Raw genomic sequence first — 15,612 nt, 5'->3', positions numbered from 1 at the left:
AATTATGTTGGGTCCGTAACCTTGCTCTTTAACCTGTAATTCCAGCTTTTTTTATGACCGCAATAAACCAGGGGGCCCTTTGCTGCTTGCTGCTTGCTGGTTTTCTACCTTGGAAGAAACATTATTTTTAGAATTTTAGGAACCTGATCAAAATATAAGCCAATATAAGTCTTGATTAATAATGCAGTCTATATTCAGATGCCACACTTGTGCACATGATTGTGAACTTCGTGCATGTTTTTTGTGACTTATCACACTTGCTCCTTCTACCAGTTCATGGATGGTAGAAATAAAAGCCTTTTCTCCGAAACTATTCCTTGAGTGTCTGTTGACTCCCACTTCCCTTTCCCAGGCGCAATATTTTTCCCACCCGAGGGCAAAGCCTCATAAGGCTACATTTCTTGGTGCGTTGGCCGGGAAAAACAGATTCCCTGAGGGCCTGTATCTTGCGGATTTCCTCAATGGTCAGTATTGTAATCCTAGGGCTCAGTTCTGTCCTATGAGGCTCTCAAAGCCTTCCCTTCTGTTTCTTTCTGTCTGCCAATTCACATCCTTGCATTGTGCTGCTTCTATCCCAAGAAGCCACATGGTTCTACATACTGAAACACTCTTTCAGACTGTCTGTTTGTCCACTTTCTAATTCCTTCTGAATTCTTCATGCTCCATACCACCTTCACCATGAACTGCAGGGCAGAAACATTTTAAGTAAATCAATAATGCTGTTAGAAATGCTGTTGTGAGTCCCTTTGGAGACCCTGCTCAACAATCAGGATGCAAATTTAACTGATAAAGAAAGCCAGATGGAAAAGTTAAAATATACACTTACCCTTGATCTAAAATGACACAAGTTGTTTGGACTGCTCCTGAGTTTCACCACTCTCAATTATTTGGTATTTTGTTGTGTTTTTACTTATCAGAGAACGAGTGGGTCACAAATAATTGCAAATAAATAAAATTAGACATATAACCCGTAATTCTAGTATTTAATCAATGTAGGATTTAAAAAGTGTTACGTGCTACACCAATACATTAAATACTTTATATAACATATTATGTAGTAATATGCCCAACTAATTATAGACATAGCATGAGTATTGTCTATGATGTATGAGATACTATATATTAAATCATTATGCTATACATATTTTTGTGTATTTCATTTAAAAATGTATATCAGTACTGCGTTTTATATCTATCTGTATCTATATTGAAGGAGGTGAGGAGGAGGTGAGGTTTAGGTAACCTAAACATAGGTTAAAAATAAATACTAGTGCTATGAATTATTTATATAAAATTATTTAGATCCTTAAAGGGAAACACTTAATTTGCCTCAAAGTAAGACATAATGAATATAGCATAAGGCGCTTATGCAAATTCATGCCCTAGTTTGCCAACGCCGGGCCGAGGCCTGCCACGATTTTGCATAGCAACCGTCTCTAACTGCCATCCAGGCCACCACCGTTTGCGGCCGAGGCGGCTTCCTCCTGAGCGACGGGTACGCCGGACCAATGGGAGCTGAGAGGCGGGCCCCCGAAACGGCGGAGTATTCTAGAAGGGGCTAGGACGCCACAACCCCCGCCCTGTCGGCGCCTGCGCATGCGCGGGGACGCCCCTTTCTCTTATCACTCCCTTTCCTTTTCCTCGAGGCGGGCGGCCGACATGGCGGTGAAGGCGCTGAACCCCAAGGCCGAGGTGGCGAGGGCCCAGGCGGCTCTGGCCGTCAACATCAGCGCGGCGCGGGGCCTGCAGGACGTGCTCAGGACCAACCTCGGCCCTAAAGGAACCATGAAGATGTGAGGAGAGGGGAAGGATTGGGGGGATGGGGGAGGCCGGTGGGCGCGGGGGGGGGGAGGGGAAGGAGCGTGGATGCCGGGATGGGCGTGGCCACGTCGATCTCAGCCCACCCGCGTGGCGCTCGAGGGCGGAAATGGCGGCGCGTGCGCAGAGCGTGCCAGTGAACCCCGAGCCGGCTAGGGACTCTAGCGTGTGCATGTGTACAATGATTTGGTTAGCCCTGCTCAGAGTAGACCCATTGGAATTAAGATGATTTAAATACTATGCTTTAATGTTGTAACCCGCCCAGAGGAACCTTCGGGTGAAGAGCGAGTAATAAATAAAAATAGTAATAATAATAATGGCACAACTAGTGTAGGCCATTAATTTTAGTGGGTCTGCTCTGGAGGAAAATGAGTAATAATATATAGTAATTTATTATGCCCCGCCCATCTGGCTGGGTTCCCATTGTCCAACTCGTCATTAATGCTATTGTTATTGATTGATTCCTAATCTCCCCCCCCCCCCTAGAAATGTTGAACTGTAATACTATGGCATCTGCCACTACCCTGGGGGTATGAGGTGAAGCAGAGTCAGGCTATTAGCCTACCAGGCTCTATTGCCCACAGCAGCGGTGGATAGGCTTTCAGGCTTGATGGGTTTGCTTAAGATTTTTACTATCTAGCATTGAGATCCTCAAGCTATAGAGCCAGAACAAAATGATGGTGCAGGCTGAGCTGTACACCTAGAGTTAAGGAGCAGAGTGTATCTGAGCATGTGCTCAGCCAAATAATTTGTTTTGGTCCCACAGACTTATCTCATCTTGGACTTCCATTCACAATTACAAATCTAGTCTTTGTGAGCTGCTGCCATTTGGATGAGACAGCAGTGGGCGTGATGCATCCATAGTATGACTTGACCATATGTGATGATCATTCACATGTGTCAAGAGTTCCCTCTCTTGCACAACTCCTAAGAGTACTGGAGTCATCTGTTGTTTGGTGAGGCAAAGCAGCTGCAAAGAAAATCAGGAAAGGAACCTGGGCCTGTTTGTTTTCATTTATGTGTGTATGTATGTGTATATACACACGCACGCACACACAACACAGGGGTGGGCATAAAGTTTATCTCTGAGCAACTTGCAGTATACTTACTGCTAGCTGCCTGGGCAGCTTGCAGTAGACAAACACGTTTCTGACTCCAAATTCTAACAATAGGCAATAAACTACCCACCCCCTTGTGCCTAAATTATACTGGATGGGGGTGTCCTGGAGTGGGTTTTTGTATAAAAGGTCTGAGTTCAGTTTTGGCTTCCAAATAAAATCTTAGTCTTCTAGTTACTTAATTCTAAATGTATGTCTTTTGCAGCAGGGTCTGGTTGATGGATCTTGGGTGGGGCAGGGGGGAGTGGATCCCCGTCTGAAACTGGATAGGTGCTGTCAGTAAGCGTCAACAATTGAGCTAGATGGAGAAATGTCCTGACTTGGTATAAGACAGCTTCTTATGTACTGAGTGGAGGGCAGCAATTTTTGGCTAGCCTTTCCCAAAATAGAGGATAAGCCTGTCCGTGGTTGCATATTACCTCCAGTATTGGTGTACTGTGCCTCTGAATACCAATTGCTAGGGCATCATGAGTGGGAGAGGCTGTTTGTATTCATATCCTGCTTTCAGGCTTGCTAGAGGCATTTGGTTAGCCATGGTTTGAACAGAATGCTGGTCCTAGATAGGCCTTTGGTCTGAACCAGCAGGGTTCATCTTGTACGCAGCTACAAGGACCCACCTGGCCTTCCACAAGTGGGCTTAGAAGCAGCTCCAACATTGCTCCTCATCCTTCCCAAAAGAAGGACTAGTATCTGGTTGTGGCATGATCCCTTTACCTAAAAAATGAGTCATTTTGCATATGCTGGCTGCAGCAGGGATGACTCTGCTATAATCACCTCCTGTCCTCAGCAAGAGGAGGCGGGGACCAGAGGGTTGATGGCTGTGCTCTGTCCCCACACAGGCTTGTGTCTGGTGCTGGAGATATCAAACTTACCAAAGATGGCAACGTCTTGCTTCACGAGATGGTGAGTTCTTTTCTCCCCTGGAGTCCACTAAGGACGTAACATTGGCATAATCTGGAGGTTTGTGGTGGTAACTGTAGGCATGAAGAATTGGCAGCAGGTTGAACATAACTGCCCATCAGAGGTTCATAACTTGGAAGATTATAGGCAACCTTAAAACCATGAGGTGTGTCCAACTAAGTCCTCAGAGTGCACCCATTTAAATTGATAATCTTAGATCCATTGATATCAGTAACTTAATTGCATATGACTTTAGTTGGGTACAACCCCAGATGTCTAGTCCAGCCTTTCAGTTGCTGCTGAGCTCTGCCTCCCATCGGCCACCACAGTCAACATTTGGGGATGATGATGGGGATCCCAACAATAACTGGAAGGCTCCTCCAGATTAGGGAAGGGCAGATCTTCTTGAAGATCTTAGGGTGTGCCTTTTTTTATTCTTTGGAACATAGCTTTCATTCATTTTCCTCTTTCAACTGTTTAACATGGTTGCATTGGGATATATCTTTGTTTACCTCAGAATATATGAAAATTAACATGCAGTTTTGAAGTGACTGTTCACCATCAAAGCCCGGTTCCTTCTCTGGTTCGGATCGTGGCATAAGATGCTGAAAATACGTGTGCAAGGCTCAGTGTTGGGCTGATGGGAAAGCACACTGATGAGGGATAACTCTTTTAGCTATTGTTCCCCTTGTATCTCGCAGCAAATCCAGCACCCGACGGCCTCCTTGATTGCCAAAGTAGCAACAGCGCAGGATGACATCACTGGCGACGGGACAACTTCCAATGTTCTCATCATTGGGGAAATGCTCAAGCAGGCAGATCTCTACATTTCAGAGGTGTGTGGCAGCTTTCTTACTTTTTTATTTGCCCTCTGCTGTTTGTTTTGTTTTGTTTTTGGGGGGGGGGTTAGGTGCTGGGCTACTCTTTATTTTCAGATTAAATAAGTTCACTTGTGAGGTTTCATCGTTTTAGTGATGCTGGCACAAGCCTTTGGATAAAGATGAAATTGATGATACAGGAGGAATTTCTGCTGTAGTCTCTGACACTAGAATGTATATTTTTGGAAGGGGTGGAGCTCGTCTGTCTGGCATCTTTACCTCAGAGCTGGACTTCTATGTTTCTTTAGACCAGGGGCCGATGGGGGTTGTAGTCCGAAACAGCTGAAGGGCAGCAGTTTGGGGGAGGCTGCTTTCTTCATACATCTGCTTCTTTGTGGTGTAATCAACAGTTGTCTGTGTAAAAATTTATGGAGCCTTCAAATGCCATTGCACGGTGAACACCCAAGTGAGCTCTGTAGTTCCCTTGGCATAACTCTGTGCTAGAGTAACCTGTGCTTTACCCTCTGCATTGCAAGGAACATACTTCCTTTCAAATGTATTCAAAAGGACAGGACAGTTGATCCTTGGGAGCAGACTTATTCCTTGATGAAAAATTGACAAGATTCTTGCAGGGGAAACTTTTTACTGCCTTCGCAGATTTAAAGGCAGGTTTTGATTCTGATCTCCAGGGTCAAGTTATGGCAGAAATTGGATGGTGCTCTTGTGGAAGGCTTCTTTGCCGTATTAAGGCTTATAAGGATATATTCATTACCTGGGGAGTTAGGAAAGGATGTATATTCTTGTCCCTACTCCATTCAATCCGTTTTTAAATGATCTTGTGGATCTGTTACGTTGTGAGATTCCAGTATGGTTGATGCTCCCCCCCCCCCTGCTTTGCCCAATAGCGCATGACTGAAAATATTAAGAGGGTGGTGGAAGTGTGCAGAATTTTTTTAATTGCTTGCTTTGGTGTTAGGGTTTGCACCCTCGAATAGTCACGGAAGGGTTTGAAGCTGCCAAGGAAAAAGCCCTCCAGGTCTTGGAGCAAGTCAAAGTGGTCAAGGAAATGGACCGGGAGACTCTCCTGGACGTGGCCCGGACCTCCCTCCGCACGAAGGTCCATGCTGAGCTTGCCGATATCCTTACAGAGGTGAGCATTCAAGAGCCCTCTTAGTTTTCCACTTCAGGAGAAAAAGAGGTGAGCTTTCATGTTTTGATTGGAAGGAGAGCAGCAGTGGAGGCTGGTCCTTTAGGGTGAGGGGGGGTTGCCCCACCAGCCTCTACTCAGCCTGGCCACACCTGCTGGCCTTCTTACCTGCAACCAACCAGGAGGTGGCTCTGCCTCATTGCCTCTGGCTCCACCTACCATTGGTGTTCTGGCCTTCCTCCTAGTCTTATGGCCGCCAGCTCCCACTGCATCAGCAGAGGGTAGATATTTGGGGAGAGGCTTGCTAGGTCTTGGAGTGGCCTTTGATGGGGGCTGCTTTTTCTCTTTCCAGGCCGTCGTAGATGCCATTTTGGCCATCAGAAAACCAGAAGAACCAATAGACCTGTACATGGTGGAGATAATGGAGATGAAGCACAAATCTGAAACAGACACAGCGTAGGTACAATGGAAGGGGTCTGTTCTTTAAATCGTTCTTTACATTTCTTCTTCCACTGCCTTCCTACTGGAAATCATACAGCTGCCACTGTGTTGCATTTTCTGCTGCTGAGGAGATGGCAACGTGCTTAACTCTTTCCATGTGGCAAAGAGACAGAAGGCATATATACCGTGGCTAGCAGCCTCCTCTTTGTCTGTGCAATGGATGCCATTCTCCAAATGGTCTCAGTTAGAGGCTCTGAGCTGTGAGAGTCAAACTGGCGTAAGCTTAAGGGCATGGATGAATTCTGTGTTGGCTTTGACAGTGGCCAATGGAGTCAGACACCATGCAAAATGAAAGTTCCTGCTATGGACACTCCTAGCGGCATGCTGCATATTTGGTAGCCTGCCCAAGTCTGGAAAGGATACAGGTCTAAATTGTTTGCCACGTATTAGGAGTCAGGATGGTAGTAGAAAGCAGGTGGCTGCGTATAGAATAAACAGGACACAAAGGTTGTTTAATCAGTTTATGATTTGATGATTCAAACACAGAGTTGGAAGGGACCCAAAGTCTTTATTCCTACCTTGGTATTTGGTTAAATTGGAAATACTAATTGTTGTTGCTGTAGTTTTGCTTGTTTACAATAGAATTGTTTAGCTGTCTATTGGTCGTATTTAAATTATTTTGTAGTTAGTGTGTATTGTTTTCCTCTGTTTATTTTTATTCTGTGTTTCCCTGCTGTGGGATTGGAAACATTCAGTGAAGAGCAATAAAGATGATATTGGAGGGGAGGGGAGTTTCCTTTGTAATATGACTTTTCCTTAGACCAGCAGAATTAAATATCAAATTAATTAACCTAGGATAAAATTCTCAATAAAATACCGTAATATGTGAAATAAAAACTTCTTCTTAACAGGCTGATCAGGGGACTTGTCTTGGATCACGGCGCTCGCCATCCAGACATGAAGAAGAGAGCTGAAGATGCTTACATTCTCACTTGCAATGTATCACTAGAATATGAAAAAACGTACGTATGCGATGAGGGTGGCAGGCTTAATTGGCTGTAGGCTGGTCTGGTCTTCACATTCATGGGAGGAGTTTTGGGCATCACTTGAGTTTGCTTCCACCTCTGTGCTTACTGTGGTGAGTTTCTAATCACATTTTTTCTGTTCCCAGAGAGGTGAATTCTGGATTTTTCTATAAAAGCGCAGAAGAAAGAGAGAAGCTAGTTAAAGCGGAACGGAAGTTCATTGAAGATAGAGTGAAGAAAATAATAGACCTGAAAAGAACTGTGGTTGGAGAGACAAATAAAGGTTTTGTAGTAATCAACCAAAAGGTGAGAGAGTTGGAGTGAGGAGCTCAGAATTGATTGGGACAGTTTTCTAAGAATAGACCTCTCATTGCATTAGCTGCCTTTCAAACTACAATCTGTAACATTTCAAAATAATATTAATTTCTATTTTTTCAGGGGATTGACCCTTTTTCCCTAGATGCTCTCGCAAAAGAAGGAATCGTCGCTTTGCGCCGAGCAAAACGAAGGAACATGGAGAGGTCAGTTTCTGGAAGGGTGGGAGGAAACATCTTGGGCACCAGTTTTATAAAGTTCATAAGATTTATCTACTACTTGATTGTGCAAGATCTCAAAGCAGTTTACAAAAAGAATAAAACAATAAGATTTTTTTTTTTGGTAAAAAAGAAACAGTCAAAATTTTTTTAAAAATCAGTATTCTATATATTTGGTAAGGCTTGTGTAAATAAAAATGTTTTTAGCAGGTGCCAAAAAACAACAACAGTGCAGGCACCTGCTGGATGTCAACAATCAGGAAGTTAGAAATGTGGAATGGATATTTTGGGGCACCTGTAGCAGTGCCAGTTCAAGAGGGCATATATGAGAAATGCAATCTTACAAGTAGATTGGTCCCAAATTATTGATGGCTGTGTCTACTCATAGAACCTGGCCTGGTGGCAAATCAGCAAGCAGTGCAGATCTGAGCATATAATAGTTCTTACAGTGATTGGCTGTTCTGGAAACAATTGAGGAAGAGCCTGAGAGAGCTGGTCTTGGGCAGAGTTGGTGGAAAGGGCCCACTTCTCCCACATGGAGCCATCTGTCCTGGCTGCTGCTGAGCTGGTCTCTGGTCAGGGGGAGAGAAGGCCTGATGGAACTGCCATAAGACAATTGCGAAAAGGGATACTCCTTGTGCTGGAGTGATGCACAGCAGCTCTGGGAGGAGGGTAGACTTCTCTTGTGCCATGATTCTAAGTGCAATTAGAAGACCCATCAGTACTGGTTTCAGTGAATCTTTGCTTCCAATATAACTTAGCACTGCTGACTCCAGTTAGTTGTGTTTAGCCAAGCTGAATTTATTCTTTAGTAGGAATGGGTACCTAGTGCCCTCTAGACCGCATCAGGGATGGCCCAGTGGTCAGGGATGGTGGGGGTTGGAGTCCAACACCACCTCCGGGATAGTGCAGGCAGCTTTCAAGAAACCAATCAATCAGTGTTGGTTAGGTTCAACCGCGTGACCTTAAATGCTGAAACATGACTTTTTCCCACCTCCCAGGTTGACCCTTGCTTGTGGAGGCGTTGCTATGAATTCTGTGGACGACCTCTCTGTGGACTGCCTGGGACATGCAGGACTCGTCTACGAATACACACTGGTATGTGTCACCTTCCCCTTTCACATTCCTGGCAACAGTTTGGTTTCTGTGGCAAGTGTTGCAAATTGGGAAACTCCCAAATGAAGTCTCTTAATGCCTTCTGGATCAGTGAAGGCTTCAGTACCTGCTTAAGTTTTGCCAAATGGTGGTAAGATTTCCCCCCCCCCCTCCCCAAGTAGTACTACACAGTTTTGTTGCTCAGTTAATTGGAAAATGCAACTTGGACCACTGAGTTAAAAATAAATAAAAGCGTCTCGGGGAGTATAGTCAGTGGGCTGCCTTTGCTGGAGCCTGGTAGATTGTGGTGGCATTTATAACACTCAAATAATTCATTTCCTCATCTTCTTGGCCCCAGGGTGAGGAGAAGTTCACATTCATTGAAAAGTGCGACAACCCTCGTTCTGTGACGCTGTTGATCAAGGGGCCGAATAAGCACACGCTGACACAAATCAAGGATGCCGTCCGGGATGGATTACGTGCTGTCAAAAATGCCATTGAGGATGGTGAGTGGGTATTGGAAGCACTTAATAAGGCTTTGATGGGCAGGGCATGGTGGGTTAAAAGGGGAAACTTTGATTTTGTTACATCTTCTCTAGCAATGGTGGTGGTGGTTCAATACCTCAGGGGGGACAGCCCCCCACAAAAGGCCCCAGTTGGTGTGGAAATAAGAATACGAATTCTGTATTGTTAATAATATAAGAGAGTGTCCAAAACATGTAATTTGAACAGTCCTGTGCAACCCCTTGTAAAACAATGAACAGAATGTTACAGTTGAAAGGAACAAACATATAATAGTCAAAAGGATGCACATGTTGCCTTGAATTCAAAGCCAGTGCGGTGTTTAAATGCTGTGTCACATTGTCCTTTTTGCAGGATGTGTGGTCCCAGGTGCCGGAGCCGTGGAGGTGGCTATAGCAGATGCCCTCGTGAAGCATAAGCCCAGTGTGAAAGGAAGAGCCCAGCTGGGAGTCCAAGCTTTTGCTGATGCTCTGCTTATCATTCCAAAGGTCTGCTTGATGGGAAAATAAATCAATTTAAGGTGTTAAATTTACTTAGCTTTCTACCCAGTGGTTAAGGCAGCTGGGCTGATGGAAGTTGCATCTGGAATGCACCAGGCTGGCAAAGGCTGGATTAAGGGGAGAACCATCAATAAAATCTCCGAAAGGTGCTCCAGTTGCAGAGGGAAGAGAATGCAGCTGGAAGGGCAGGTTAAAAGGAAGATGAGGACAGATCGAAATCTGAAGTGACATGTTTCATGAGTGTTAGCAGTTGTGGGGAGAAACCTGAATTTTTTTTGTATTGTGATTCTTTCTCAGGTACTTGCTCAGAACTCTGGCTATGATCCCCAAGAAACGCTTGTGAAAGTTCAGGCTGAGTATGCAGAGTCCGGGCAGCTGACTGGTGTGGACCTCAACTCTGGTAAGGGAGCGCGTGCAGTAAAATAGAGGTTGGCTTGATCTCAAAAAGGGTTGGGACCCTGATGTGTTGTTGGAAGCCCTTCTGGATTTCAAACTTGGTGGAAGTGGAAGAGAGGTTGGCTGAGGAGCCCCCAAAACGGCTTATTTGACTTTAAAGTATTTTTCGTGTGGCTCTGAGTAACTATTTAAGGAGAAACAAACTCACCCAAAACCCAGCCTCTGGAGAGCTGTTCAGAATTCCAGCTCAGTCTAAACCGGTTCATTTGGCATGCTTACCCCTGTGGAAACCACTGAGATGGGGTTAGTTGTATGAACTGGTAGCTGCAGTTGGGGACCAGCTCTTCCTTTATGCAGGCATGAAATGGGTTGGGTTTCTTTTAAAAAAAGGGGGGGGGGAGTCAAAGTGGTCTGTGTGAGGTGTTCTTGACTGTCCAGTCTCCAAAGAACACAGTGAATTCTAAACCATAGAAAACCTGGGCATTGAGGACTATGGCAAATGTCCAATCCCAGATCCAGTCCCCACCATCTCCAGGTAGGATTGGGAAAGGCCTCTATATGAAGCCAAGGAGAGCCGCTGCCAACCTGTGTAGAGCAAAAGTTGCTTACTCCTCCCCAGCTCCATGGTTTTGGACCAGCGCTCCTCAACATCTCTGAGCAGTGGCTGTTTGGGCTCACAGGAGCCCCAAGAATGGCTGAAGGGGCTGTAGATCAGCTACTTAGGGTGGTTACAGTTCTGAACCAGGTGGGCCAATGGTAGAAGTTCTTTGGTGTAAGGTTGATCAAGGCCTCTAGAAGCCCACTGTTGCCTCTCCCCACACCTCTTGGAATAAGATGTAGGTCATCATTTAGCTTCTCTAGGCTTCACTTAAGGTTTTGTGTGCTCAAGGCAGAATTCAACCCAGGCTTCGCAGCCTAAAGCACACACAAGCCTGTGAATAAATTTGTTCAGTCTCCATTACTGTTCGAAGTATGTCAATCAGCTACAGCATTACCATTGCCTTTTAAACATTTATTTCTTGTGTTTTCCAGGTGAGCCAATGTTGGCGGCAGCAGCTGGAGTTTGGGATAATTACAATGTTAAAAAGCAGCTGCTTCATTCAAGGTAAACGTTTTTTCAGCTAGCAGAAGTTGGCAGTTAAAAGAAGAAACACTTGGCTTTTAAAGGGCTTGGCTTGCAGTCCTTCACAGATCTGTTGGGCAGTCAAGTCCAGTTGCACTTAGTAATGCTTCCTTTTCATCAAGCTGGGACAGTTTTGCTCTAGACTTTTGTAGTCCAAAACAGCTAGAAGGGAACCTGGTTGGCAAAGGATGGAGTAAACAAATGATTGGGCTTGGAAGCTTTCGTGGGTTTCTATGGGGTGGCAAATATGAAGCATACATATCCAGAAGGCTGTATGGGAAGTAATATGAAGGAGGGAGGCAGGATGTTGGTTGCATTCCACAATCATTGAAATTTCTCTTCTCTCTCCCCCCTCCCCCGGTTTTCTCTTCCAGCACCGTCATTGCAAGCAACATTCTCTTGGTTGATGAAATTATGCGTGCTGGGATGTCTTCACTCAAAGGCTGAGCTGAAAAGCTGGCTTGAGGGCAGAGTGTGTCTCTAACAAGCAGTCTCCGAAACAAGTTCAAGATGTCCCCCTGTATCCCTCCCTGCACAATTTAGGTGGATTTTCAGGCCAGCACGAGGAATTGGAGCTCTGCCTTTGGGAAATTCTGGCCACTCACAGATGAAAATTGTTAGCTTCTGTTACTATTTATTTTTTACATGCACTGACTGACTTAATACATCTGATGTTACTGTCTTTCTACCCAATAAACAGTTCTGCTCTCTGCTTCGACTGTAGCAATGTCAATTTATGCCAGTCTGTTCTTGTTCTCAGTAGCTGTTCCTGGCTTCCTCTCTGTGTTGTTGGCAGGAGATTAAGAGTTAAACTCTCTGGCAGGTCCCCCCCCCCCCTTCCAGGTTGACTTCTGACCACTAGCAAGGAGGGTGTTTTCTCAGGTCTTGTTCATATTTTTAGCTGGTGGGGAAGACAATTGCAGAGGTGAATCTTGTCCTCTGGCGCTTATCCATCTTGTTCCGTGGGCAAATGAGCCTGGTGAAAGATTATTCTGTAATGTATCTCACCGCCTTTGGCATGGAGACAGCTTTCCTTACAGTACTCTACCAGAGAATTTTGGCTGCTACCCATTACCTCATGTCAGTGGATGAACGTTCTTTTCAGACTATGGGAGATAAACAGAACCCCAAAACCAGAGAGAGGAAGCTTAAGGGGAGAGGGCATGCTTGGTCCACAGAAAAGAACAGTCTATAGCTGATTTTTAAACCAGTGATTCTCAAAGCTGATGGTGGGATTACCTGGGGGGGGGGGGGCTTAAGAATTAAGGGGGTGATGGAAAGCTGATGTCACTGGGTCAAGTTCATTTAACTAGTTTGAATTGCATTTTGAATAAATTGTTGAATTTTATAGCATTATTTTCCTTAGTGGATTGTGAGGTTTTCAACCTTTTGGGGTCCACAGCTCCCTTGACCACCTGCATCCTTTCTGTGGCACCCCTGTGGGGCTCAGGAGCCCAGTTAGGCCACCCTTTGCCTGCAGAGCTGGCAGCCTCTCGCCCTTTTTCGAATATCCTCCCTTGTGGAGTGTTCCCTCTGCCTTTTCTCCTCTCCCTTCTCCTTGGGATCCCTCCAGGCAACTGCTGCTGCGGCCCCTGGTCTCTGAGCTGCCCCCCGCCCCAAACCACAGTTTTAAAGGGTAGGCTATGGGGCACCAGGGATGAGTTTATGAAACTGAAGCAATGGGGACTTGAAAAAGATTGGGAGCCACTGGTCTGAAGATTGCTTTCCCAGCAATCAGAACCTGCTTGGAAGCCCCAAATGAGGATTTGAAAGCAGCAACCCTCCTCTACTCTCTCTCCTCAGCAACTGATTGCTCTAGACTGCATTTGCAGTTGGAGGTTCCATTTATGCAGCAACCCTAGCATGGCCCAATAGACCTCTCATTCTTCCACATGTTTGCCCAATCTCCTTTTCAAGAGGCCTCAACCAGCGACCACATGAATCAAAGCATGAGTGGCCATTCATGTATTAATAAAATTTGGGGCTCCTCCAGGGCCATTTCCCATCCTTGGGAGCAACATCTGAAGGGCTGCAGGTGAGGCAATCCTGCCCTAAATGAATGCCAGGATCCCTCCTTTTGAGTAAACGTTATCTACTTGCATCCCTTTGGCCTTGTTTTTGTACTGGTATCCATGATCTGTCCAGCTTGCTCCTTGGGGCAGAGACCTTTAATTCTCGTGTCATTCCATGCTCGCTTCGGCAGCACATATACTAAAATTGGAACGATACAGAGAAGATTAGCATGGCCCCTGCGCAAGGATGACACGCAAATTCGTGAAGCATTCCATATTTTTTTGGAGCAAGAAGGAGACATTGAAACTGCAGAGTTTTGAGAAATTAAAAGACAAAGTGCGAGACTGGCTTCATTATTATCAAATAAGAGAGGCTTATAATTTGGATAAAAAAATTGGCTTCCAGGTGGAAAAATCAAAATTGGAAACAGAACTGTTAGATCCCAAAACTAAGATACTTTCAAGAATGTATAACTTGCTGTTAAAATGGAACACCCAGGATGAAACGGTTAAATCTGCTATGATTAAATGGGCACAGGATCTTGGACATAGCATTATGTTTGCTGACTGGGAACAGTTGTGGACCACAGGTATGAAATTTACGGCATGTAATGCCTTAAGAGAGAATATTATGAAAATGATTTACAGGTGGTACATGACACCAGTCAAGCTTGCAAAAATCTATCATTTGCCCGATAATAAATGTTGGAAATGTAAAGAAACTGAAGGTACATTCTTTCACCTTTGGTGGACGTGCCTAAAGATTAAGGCTTTCTGGGAGATGATCTATAATGAAATGAAAAAGGTATTTAAATATACCTTCCTGAAGAAACCAGAGGCCTTTCTCTTGGGCATAGTTGGCCAATTGGTGCCAAAGAAGGATAGAACTTTTTTTATGTATGCAACAACAGCAGCAAGAATACTGATTGCAAAGTATTGGAAGACACAAGATTTACCCACACTGGAAGAGTGGCAGACGAAGGTGATCGAATATATGGAATTGGCAGAAATGACTGGCAGAATCTGAGACCAGGGAGAAGAGTTGGTGGAAGAAGACTGGAAGAAATTTAAAGACTATTTGCAGAAATACTGTAAAATTAATGAATGTTAAAATGATGTTGGATTGAAAATAAGTGGTATTGGTAATAAGATTAACAAGAATATGCAAATATGGATTGATAATGGATGAAAATAGATAGTTATAATAGGTTAAGATATAGAGTAAAGATAATTGAAAGAGGGTAAGGATTTGCTGAAATGTCTTTGTGAATGGGAATACAAAAAGGGGAGGTGTGAGGAGGTCAAGGAAACAAGTAAATGAGCCCAAAGATATTGAAAAATGGATATATTTTCTTTTTAAATTTCTTTTTTTCAGCTACCTGTTTTTTTGTATTTTGTACCTTTTTTATTCTTTTTCCTATGTGTGTTTTTTTAGTTTGTTAATTGCTGTTATAATTTTAGTTTGTTAATTGTTGTTATAATTTTCTCTATTTTGTAAACCTACATTTTCTTTTTGTAAAATTTGAATAAATATCTCTTTAAAAAAATTTAATTCTCGTGTCATTCCATTGGGCGGGTGGGTGTCACATACAGTCTTTGCTACAATATTTTGCTTCAGACTAAGAAGGCAGAGGATAAATAAAGACAAATGGTATTTTTTGTGGAATATAAAGCTGTCAGTCAAGTCCAACATTCAGAGAGAGTACTAACTGCCTCTATGTGGCAGGCAGTTTTGTTGGTTGGTTGCTGTTAACTGGTAACTGCTCGGATGCAGTCTTCTCATGACTCACTACTATAGTTTATCTGTTAAGTAACCTAAGCCTGCCTTCAGGAACAACTCTCTAAACCTGAATGAATCTGATAGTAAAGTAGTTTACGTTAGTGTGATTCATATTCATGTGTGTTTTCTTTAAGAGGTACAGAAGGATTATCCACCAGGAAGGTATAATTACTGATAGGACTCAAACAAGTTAGCAACCTGTTTGTCGCTGCATAAACTCAAACGGGATAGTTTAAACTCTGCTAAATTATATAAACGTTCCCCCATTTTTAAGAAGATTACAACAGAAATTTTCAACTGTAGTCTTTCCAGTTTGCTAATAAGAAATTAGCTGCGATTCCTGCATTGCAAGGGGGTTAGAATAGATAGCCCTAGGGGCCCTGT

General features: G+C 44.1%; 1 protein-coding gene and 3 non-coding genes across 4 annotated transcripts; all 4 read left to right on the top strand.

Moving 5' to 3' along the window:
- Positions 1 to 1,623: 1,623 nt before the first annotated feature.
- Positions 1,624 to 12,148, top strand: CCT6A (chaperonin containing TCP1 subunit 6A). The gene is made up of 14 exons (XM_028708779.2): positions 1,624 to 1,793; positions 3,776 to 3,839; positions 4,538 to 4,672; positions 5,631 to 5,804; positions 6,154 to 6,257; positions 7,154 to 7,264; positions 7,414 to 7,573; positions 7,706 to 7,788; positions 8,802 to 8,898; positions 9,254 to 9,401; positions 9,772 to 9,905; positions 10,215 to 10,317; positions 11,346 to 11,418; positions 11,811 to 12,148. The coding sequence occupies exons 1-14, from the start codon at positions 1,660 to 1,662 to the stop codon at positions 11,881 to 11,883; spliced, it is 1,593 nt and encodes a 530-aa protein (XP_028564612.1). The 5' UTR covers positions 1,624 to 1,659; the 3' UTR covers positions 11,884 to 12,148.
- On the top strand, positions 5,102 to 5,233 carry LOC114586026 (small nucleolar RNA SNORA22). The gene has a single exon (XR_003704040.1). It is a non-coding gene; the product is annotated as a small nucleolar RNA SNORA22 (small nucleolar RNA).
- Positions 6,532 to 6,669, top strand: LOC114586025 (small nucleolar RNA SNORA15). The gene has a single exon (XR_003704039.2). It is a non-coding gene; the product is annotated as a small nucleolar RNA SNORA15 (small nucleolar RNA).
- A 1,475-nt stretch (positions 12,149 to 13,623) lies between the features above and the next one.
- LOC144325729 (U6 spliceosomal RNA) lies at positions 13,624 to 13,730 on the top strand. The gene has a single exon (XR_013390932.1). It is a non-coding gene; the product is annotated as a U6 spliceosomal RNA (small nuclear RNA).
- The last annotated feature ends 1,882 nt before the right edge of the window (positions 13,731 to 15,612 follow it).

Source organism: Podarcis muralis, chromosome 15, assembly GCF_964188315.1.
Source record: "Podarcis muralis chromosome 15, rPodMur119.hap1.1, whole genome shotgun sequence".
Taxonomy (NCBI): Eukaryota; Metazoa; Chordata; class Lepidosauria; order Squamata; family Lacertidae; genus Podarcis; species Podarcis muralis.
Note: the sequence above shows the minus strand (reverse complement) of the source record. Positions and strands in the feature narration are given on the sequence as shown.

Bases quoted from the DNA above. Each gene is read 5' to 3' on its own strand.
- CCT6A (XM_028708779.2), top strand. From the start codon at position 1,660: ATGGCGGTGAAGGCGCTGAACCCCAAGGCCGAGGTGGCGAGGGCCCAG. The intron at 5,805-6,153 runs GTGAGCATTCAA...TTCTCTTTCCAG, and splicing joins TTGCCGATATCCTTACAGAG to GCCGTCGTAGATGCCATTTT. The intron at 9,906-10,214 runs GTCTGCTTGATG...ATTCTTTCTCAG, and splicing joins CTCTGCTTATCATTCCAAAG to GTACTTGCTCAGAACTCTGG.